Source organism: Gavialis gangeticus, unplaced genomic scaffold (genome assembly GCF_001723915.1).
Source record: "Gavialis gangeticus isolate Ggan-Ray unplaced genomic scaffold, GavGan_comp1, whole genome shotgun sequence".
NCBI classification, from domain to species: Eukaryota; Metazoa; Chordata; order Crocodylia; family Gavialidae; genus Gavialis; species Gavialis gangeticus.
The window spans coordinates 34,112,722-34,122,225 of record NW_017729006.1 but is presented as its reverse complement, the minus strand read 5'-3'; the positions used below and the strand labels follow the sequence as shown (position 1 = coordinate 34,122,225).

General features: G+C 39.4%; 1 protein-coding gene across 2 annotated transcripts in view; it reads right to left on the bottom strand.

Annotated features, from left to right (window-relative positions):
* Positions 1–9,504, bottom strand: part of HECW1 (HECT, C2 and WW domain containing E3 ubiquitin protein ligase 1) — a 367,526-nt gene that overhangs the window by 302,921 nt on the left and 55,101 nt on the right. For both annotated transcript variants that reach the window (XM_019509098.1, XM_019509100.1), the window contains exon 3: positions 1,550–1,657. In XM_019509098.1, the coding sequence (XP_019364643.1) occupies positions 1,550–1,657 (108 nt within the window). The remainder of the gene's footprint in view (positions 1–1,549; positions 1,658–9,504) is intronic.

The following is a 9,504-nucleotide window of genomic DNA, read 5'->3' as shown; positions in this document are numbered from 1 at the left end:
GACTGTGATGCTTTACTGTAGAGCTAATTAGTCTGCTCTACAGTATAGCGCATGTGTAGATGCACCCTTAGGGTGCATCCACACGAGCATGGATGTTTGGTTCTACAGGGACAAGTAGTGATGGCGCACTGCTTCTTGCCCCCGGGGAATGATCATGCCATGCACACTTTGGTGTGCGGCAAGTTGCCCTGGGTGGCACAGGGAAGGCTGAGGCCAGCACTGTGCTGGCCCCAGCAGCCTTACCTGGGGTGCTGGGGGCCTCCTGGAGCTGCAGCCATGGTGATCCTGCCAGGCAGAGCCTGGCTGGCATCTGAAGCACGGCTCTGAGTGGCCCGGCTCCGCTTTTTAGCAGTGCATGCTGCCCAAAATATTTTTCTGCATTATTTTTTTGACCCCTGGTTATCCAGGAGGTCAAAAAAAAAACCCAGGGAAAAATAAAACAGTGCAGTGCACGGTTGGGCAGTGTGCTCTTGCAGTGTACAGAACACTGCACTGTGCAGTATGTGGCGCTGCAAATGTGTTTGCAGTGCCACATACAGCACAACTGTGCTCGTCTGAACATGCCTTTAGTGTTTAAATTACACCAGATCCGACAAAGATCCTCTTTGACTCCTTGAAATTTAGACAACCTTGGACTGCTTCCTGCTTGTTGACATACGACTTAGCACCTCCTTGCATCAGACTTTGATTTTGGCGCAGTAGAGTTGTATGTAAGTTGACTCATGATAAGATTTCTCTATAATTACTTAGCCTTAGTCCTTTACCACAGAATTCAATGGAAATTTTGCTATTGACTTTAGTTGGATACGGTTGAAGCCCTTCAATTCCTTTATGCTAATTGAGGCTGCCTTACACATTAGTAGAGTGCTGTTTGATGTAAGAGAGTCTATAGCTTGTATAACAGACATTATTGTAGGACTGGAAATTGGTGTAGCAACGTTATTTTGGATTCCCTCTGACAGTTTGCAAGTTGATTATTTAGGTATAAATCATGGAGTAACTTCTTTGTAGTCAATGTAGTTTTGGGCAGTCAATGTAGCTTGGCTCTCTAAGGGCTGCCATTCTGGTTCCTCACCAGGGACTCATGCCATACCCACCTCAAAGTTACACTACTGAGATCTCTGTCTCACCTCTGACTTTTTCCTAGTCTGTACAGAGCAAGCAGCCATCACATTTCTCTGGTCAACTCATGAAATCAGTATCAGGTCTTCTTGAATGAGGACTATTTACAGAGTTTAGGATTACACCCTAAAAGCGTTTTATATATCATGCTAAAGTAACTCAGAACTGATGACAACACTCACAACTAGGCTGCCAAGTGAATGTAATGCTTGATTATACCAGCATAAATAAATGCAGTTTGAGTTAGTATGCACCCGAAGTATTTTTGTTATTTGTGTTAGCAGGTCTGCAATTTATTACTCCATAAAGCATTTTGGTCCATCTCCATTTCCAAAAGGACACACAGACATTGAATGCAACCTAAAAAAAACATAGTTCATTTTGCATTCACTGAACTGGACTATAGAAGAACTGAAAAGGTACTTACGCTCTACAAAGTAAGAGCTGGCATCAATCTTCCAGATAATCTGACCCCGATGAGAACCATTGACCCCACGGTTCTTATAGTCCAGAAAATTTTCAGACAAGACCTCATCTGCAGACAGGAAAAATTATCTTGTTAGCTGTCTGCCAGCACATCATAAGGAGTAAAAAGACAGGCTAAAAATATGTCCTAAACTCAGGGGAATGTACTATATCTGATCAACAGTTTGACACCACATGTGGAAGAATTAGCTTTTAGTTATTTATACTTTGAACAAAAGTATCGATCCTTAAAACTCAAGTTTTGTTTACACATTGTTTAAAATATACAGTTATATAAAGCTCATAAGAATTCAAACAGTGGACATAATACAAATCAATTCTTATCCAATTAAAAATATAAACACTGAGATGAATGTTGGAGAATGGGAAGTAAAGAAATAATGTTCTTGCATTTCTTAAGTCTCCCAAAGTCTCCCTTGTTTAGACATTTATTTTTCACTCATTCATAACTAATAGCAAATACAAGGTTCCTATCGGGAGTTATATCAGAACCAGGTATTCAAAAACTAAGATTCCTCCATAGGAGGATAAATCAACTGATTGTAATTATGGTATGTTATGAGACATAGCAAGCCCCAGACTATGAAGCTTATTCTAAAATAACAGGGATGTTATCTATGTAACAGGTCAGTAATCTAAAGCAAGTCACCTAGGGCCCCTCTAGACATTTAGGTAAAGGTGTGATAGGATCTGATATGTGATCTATGCAATCATGCTATGCCACATGTGTGTGGCAGGAGGTGCGATTGTGGGATCCCACATCAGATCCTATCATGCTTTACTGCCAGTGCAGGGGGAGCCTGGCACTGTGATCCTGGACTCCCCCTGCATAAGCAAGTAGCAAGCTCCTGCGGCTGTGAGCCTCGTCAGCTGCAAGGCTCACAGATGGGGCAATGTGTGCGACACCCCTGTGGCAAAGAAGTGGCCACATATTCAATTAATACCATGATAAGAACAAACCACAAAGTTATTTCACATCTTTTATGGAATAACTACGACTTATTCCTTGTTTTATTACACCATTAACTGATTAAATGTATGGCTGGGTCACAACTTAAGACATAATTAACTGGTTAATCATGTCTTAAATGTAACGTGTAGATGGGGCCCTAACTTAAGAGACTGAACCATGACAGTGATTTGCTTCGGTACAGAGGGCCACATTTGGAACTTGCCAGGACACAGGCCCACAACCCCTAAAACTGCATACAAATCCTACACCAGTTTCATTACTAAAAAATTACATCCCATTACACCATCCTGTTTGCAGTGATAGTTTGCATTCAGAGATGACTGACAATAAAACCAACCCTTAATATTCATAATCTTGTCTTGACCAATCATTCATGTTTGTGAATGCATAGGCTGAAGCAACGCCTAAGGACAGAACATGTTGATTCTCCAAACCTTGGCTTCATTATTCAAGCTTTAGAATGAAATGGACTTCAGTTTTGTGAACTGTCCAAGAAGTTTTTCATTAGTAGGAGTCAGCGACCACTCTCCTATTAAATAAATTCTTAGATAAATCTGTAGGCCTGTGCAGGAATCTTCGTACTGTTCCCCATTGCAGAAATTTATCTTCAGCTACAAGGGATTCATAATAAAGTACATTCTTACAAACACATTTCACTGAGAGGCTCTTACAGTGGAAGGTTCTATGTATGTAGTTACCTCTTGCCCCACAGAAAGCTATTTTGGTTAGTAGTTATATAAAATGTACGGGAACATAAAACACAGAAACATCTTGGTTTCAAATTCAGAACTTTACATTTTATGACATTAGTCAAGCTATTTAATTTCCTATTGCCTTGGTCAAATCAGTTGCAAAATTAAGTAAATAAGTAAGATGGAAAAACAGACATTGGGCCCGAGTTGAATTCAAGTAAATATATACTATAAATCAAATTAGGATAAAATATTCTATTATACAAACTTATGTTATTAGTCATCTTGATGTACTGTCAAGATGACATATTCTTAGAAGTGCCACACTGTCAGCTATTCAGGGGCTCAGGCATTACAGAGCTGCTTCACTGACTTCAGCCTCTCAAGTAAAGCTCTAGGTGGTGAAGTAGGCTGCGCATGTCAGACTGGTAAAGCATCACAGAGTCATTCCACAGATGTGGATGGATCATTGTGAACAATAATTCTGTGCCTGCCTAACCAGGTTTAAAAAATGTTCTTTGATAAAGAAGCCTGGACTTCAGAATAATGACATGGTTAATCAATAAAGCTGATCCTCTGGGATATTAATGATCAACTTCCAATCAGATGTGAAGGCTTTCAGAATATCATAAGATCAGGTCCAAAGAACAATTGTTTTCAACAGAAATAAGAAATGGGGGGAAAAGACTGATCTGTATCAGCTGTTTGAGTGTAGTGTGCTACACATTGTATTGTTATTTTTATCTATGTTATTTAAATTTATTACAGTATTTCACATATATGGAAATACAAATCGTGTGTGCATATTACATATACTACATAGACACACACTACCATATATACTATAATTACACTACACTAGACTACACACACACACAGGGGGGAAACTAATTAGCTTGTTAAACAGTTCTTAAATCAGTGCTCTGAGGGACTGAACTGCTGCAGAATTCGGAGCAAGATTTGTGTCCAGTAACTTGATAAAAGCATATAAGACTCCCTCAGGGCCACTAAGCAGTATACAGTGGGAGAAAGCAAGAAAGCAGAGGGAAACATGCTGAAGGTTAAGCTGATAACAGACTTCTTTTAAATAGAAAAGAAACTAAGCTTTCACCAAAGAAAAAGAGCACTAGACAGATTGGCCAATGTTATTTATTTCTTTGTTTTTACACAAAAATATTTTCAAGGGAGCAAGATAAGTGGGCGTCTGACTCTCTACTCTTTGGTGATATTCTCTTGAGGGATTTAAAAAGGAAATCCTTTTAAAGAGGTCACTAATGATTGCAACGTTTAATTATAAATGGAGAACGATATCGACAATACTTTTTCCCATTGCTGATTTGCTACTTACCAGCAATTATACCATTAGTTTCCAGCGCTGAATGGAAGTGGCAATTTTTTAGTGTACTAATGTCCTGCATCTCTGTGGTTACCCCACAACTGAATGAGTCTTATGGTCTGATTTCTCTCTTTCATTTATACTTACATGTTGGGGTTTTTGTGTTCTGTTTTGTTTTTAGTGTACAATTAGATAGTGAAAAGGATCAGAATACACATACATACAAGCACAGACAAATCCTTTTTACTATGGCCTGTGCTTTAATACTTCCTTCTGGAAGTACTAAAGCATGGTGCAGTGTGGGCAGTTACTGCGCCATGCGCACAGTGCACAGTTAGATTTTGCCACTACGTTGCCATAGTGGCACACTATACAGGGGAGTGAGCTGCTAAGGCGATGTAGCTGTCCATCACGTATAGACCCATGTGATTGCTATGTTGTCGTAGCGTGTTACTCAGCAATGTAGCACATCGTTATATTGCCACAGAGTGACATGTAGACACACTCTATGTAACTGTATTGCATAAAACAAAACACAAAAACCCCAAGCAGTGAGTTATAAATAAAGGAGAGAAATCATGCCAGAAGACTTGTTCAGCTGTGGGGAATATATACATTATCTCAACAGAAAAAAAATCACTCACGCACGCACACACACACTATATTGTTTAAATCATGTACATGATACTCAGACAATCAAAATGTATATCCATTATTCTCTGGGAGTAATAATCCATTTAGTTCCTATTATTTCACTGTGGCCATTCAAAAATTATATAAAGGTAGTACATCCAAGGGGCACGTTTGCATGAGATACCACATCGTTGTAGCAATGCACTATGGTGACGTAGTGGTGGTGGGCACAAATTGTGACACTGCAGCTACATTGCTGTAGTGATGCACTCCCTTTTCATAGCAGGTCGTGATGGCGATGTAGCAGCTAAAAATAACTGTGCACTGCTGGGATGGCGCCGTAAGGGCTGTTACTGTGCCCCGTCATTTAGCACTTCCTTCAGTACTAAAGGAAGTCCACACACACACACACACACACACACACACACAGAGTGGCAATTTGTTTTAATCATGGAAAAATGAGGATTTGGGGGTTTTTTTAATCAGAAAATTTGGGATTTTTTTTTTTAATCAGAGAAACCCAGGATCCTTGTTCATAAGTAATAGAGACAGCACTTCTGAAAAAGCTACCTCTTGGATGAAAGACAACAGGCAGCTGACAGAAAACCAGGCTGTGCTTTAGTAAACTAAGAGAAATTTTGACTAAGGTCAACAAGCTGAAAGGTCCCAAGAAAACCATTATGGAAACTTAATTCCTTTAGGAAGTACTAAATGATGCCACAGTAACAATGACGCTGTAGAGGCACATGTAGACATGCCCAAGGTACGTAGTGCACAGTCTATACTAATATGAGAAAATATGATTTATATAGTTTGGTAATATTACTATCGGTGGGGCTGGTAGCAATGCCTATACTTAAAGCTGCTCCCTGCCTTCCTTTATTAGGCCCTGTTTTCAGTTGCTTGTAACTTTTTCAAACTAACCAGGCTGAAATTTTCAGGCTGAATGTTTTCTATATTACGTGTCTGCATTGAGCTAAGTTCCAGGAGTCTTGCGGGGAAGATCATAGGTGCTCAATTACCTAGCTGTAGCCATACAGAGGTACTGAGTTAAGCTTACATAGTCAAATATGAAGCTAGCATTTTAGTTTTCAATGTACTTCCCTAGGTTTTTTTTCTCAGGGGAAAAATAAAAACAAATGATGTTATGCATAAGTAATAATCTTTGTCCTGATCAGAAATCAGAAGGGCCTGAACCCTGAGCCTTCAGAAGCACAGCAAAGACATATACTGAAGATCTATGGTAGTAATGTTAGCTGGCAGAAATGGAAAGCTGTTTTCTCAGAGTTGCTGGATCCAGACATTAGTTTTCCCCCAACCTGACCCTCCCCAATCCGTCGCCAGAGGACCAGAAAGCTCCTACTGTATGATGGGGATGTGGTACTGATTGTCAATTGATGTTAAAGGACTTTGGAGAAAGCAATCCGTCTGTCTGTCTCTCTTTTCCCTCACAGGAGTCTGGAGAGCCCCTATCCCATGTGTCTGTAGGGAGGGAACAAACAGATCAGGTGCTGGGGTTTACAGAGAAGAGAGTCTGACCTAGAGGATCATCTAGAACTACAATTTTCTTATTCTTGGCTTTATGTAAGAGCAATTGAGGGGATGGGTGGGGAAAGAGGTACAGAAGAAGGAGAAAAATATTACCCGACAGAAGAACTGTAGCTACTGAAATTTTTCAGGAGTCTGAGATATTACATGATATTTTGGCGACCTGGTTTAGTTGGAAGGTGATGTGGTTCCAGGCATGTCATAAACGGAAGGATACATGCATCACTTATTTGTCCAATTTTATTCACAGATATCACTTCCACCTAACTGAAATTTGTGCATGGCTCAATATACACATGTTATACCTCCCCCCACCACACCTAAATATAGAGACAATATATATTTTCAAGAGAATGAATATTTGTGTAAAGACAAACAAATTCCACTTTAACTCTTGACTGAGATGTCTCACAAATAAAGGCAGTAACCTTAAAATATACTGTACACTTTCCCTACCCGAGGCAAACAGCAAAATGCTGCAACTTACCTCTGTACCACAGGCACAGCGGAGTTGATGCTGTTGCCTTGCATGTATTTCCCTCAGACGCCAATAGCTTTTGACTTTTTCCAGTGAAGCATTCTCTTATACTCCTTTTCCCTCTTTTCCCTCACCACTCTCCTTTATTTGAAAATATGCCTTAACCTTTCAGCAGCTTGACAATTAGCTGGGCAATGGCATACTTTACTGTGCTAGGGACATCCTGCTTTGGGCATATCTTACTGAAAGAAGCATCTTAAAACAGTCACCATAAATAAGGCTTTATCACCGAAGCAGACAATAATGAAAATCTGAGGGTGGAAAACTGCCCAATTCAGAAATTAGGTACTACCAATAATAACAGTTTGCACTGTATCTTTCTCCTCAATAATTCCCTAAGGATTTCCTAAGTAATAGAGAGCGCACTACTGAAAAAGCTACCTCTTAGATGAAAGGCAACAGCTGGCTGACAGAAAACCAGGCTGTTCTTTAGTAAACTAAAGGAAATTTTGACCAAGGTCAACAAGCTGAAAGGTCCCAAGAAAACCATTATGGAAACTTATGCACTGCAAGCAATCTATACCTGTGGCTGGCAATTTTTTAGAGCCATAGACAGGAACAACCCAGCTCAGATCTGAGGTGGGCAAGTGCTCTGACTTGGTTACAAGAGCCACCACTGCTTCTCCCCTCTCCTCATTCCCCAACTGCAGCACAGGCAGAGCTCCTTGTTACCCAGGCCCAGCATGAGTGCAGGCAATGGCCCCCTGTTGCCCAAATAGTGTGCCTGGACTCACATGAGCAAGATCCAGGGGCTTTGCAGGCTGTATGTTACCAACCCCTGGTCTATATTAAGCAGTCAAGACTTTGGTATTTGAAATCTTGCCCAGAAATCCAACAGACAGTAAACAGGGAGGAGTAGGATAGGGCTCAAGCAACAAAGGGAAATTTACAAATGATGGAAAATCTTTTCCAGTCAGTTTGATTTCAGCTAAAATGAGAAAATAAGAGAAAACATGGCTGTCTTGCTTAGAAATAGCATCCACTCCCCTTTTCATATGTTCAAAGAATAATGAGCTAAAAACAGACTGGACAGAGCAGGCTGCATTCCCAATGAAACAGATACCTGAAATTAGAGACAAATTCAGTGGCAAAGAGCTTTCTGAACTCAGCACACTGCTTAAGATGCATTAGCTTGATTTATTGTTTGAGGTAAAAGTCTTTTTTTACGTAAACTTATAAACCGCTGCATAAAAATAGAAACATTTTATGCCTTGATCCCTTATAAATTAAAAAATGCTGCACTACTGGAATTACAGCAGGGTTTATGGCATCTATTTGATCAAATTTGCTTTAGTTTGGAATTTAAAAGTACTTTTGGTCAATAGGTTTATCTGACCTAAAATTACCTAGAGTTGGCAGAATGCCCTTGATGATCATTTTCTGTGCAAAGTGGCCTAGCCCTATGTGATCTGTTTTTCAGTTGTGGAAATCCTTCCGCCCCACAATGTATTAATTACCAATAAAGTAAAATTACATGAGTAATACATGCAGAAAAAAACCTCATTTATTGATTACAAATTAAAATGAGCAAAGGAAAAAGCATATAAAACCTATGCAAAAAAAGAAAATTTTCTGAATATCAGTATTACTTTTTACTAGTTTTCTATTCTTTTGCAAACTGATCAAGAGTCTTACAGCCAATATAATAATAGTCAACAGGGATCTTTCCATCCACTTCAGTGAACTGGGCATCAGACTCCAAAAGTTGAAATTTTGCAATGTTAATTTGTTTGCAAATTTCTGCTGCCTGTTTATTCATGTTATGCATGAACATAACACTGTTTTGATAGGTAGAGTGCTTGTATAATAGCTATCATGCAGTAATTGTTTCATTTATTTAAAAACACACATTGCATTATAATAAATTTTCCAATCACCACATCTTTGTTGTAGACATAAAAGGACACTGAACATATTCTCTGGCTGAATTACAATTGTGCTGTTTACAATTCACTCCAATCCTCTCAAAGATTATTTTTATGGGAAGTGTTTTCAAGAACTAGGGCTTGATTCTCTAAGATGCTAAGTGCTTTTTCCTCTCATTTGTCACAGATTCAAGTATAGGCTTGACTTTAAGGACATGTATACCTCCATTTCAATCACTCAAGGTTTGGATCCCTCCCTATACAACAGTGAAAAAGGAAATGGGAAGAGGGTGAGGAAACATAAGAGAGGA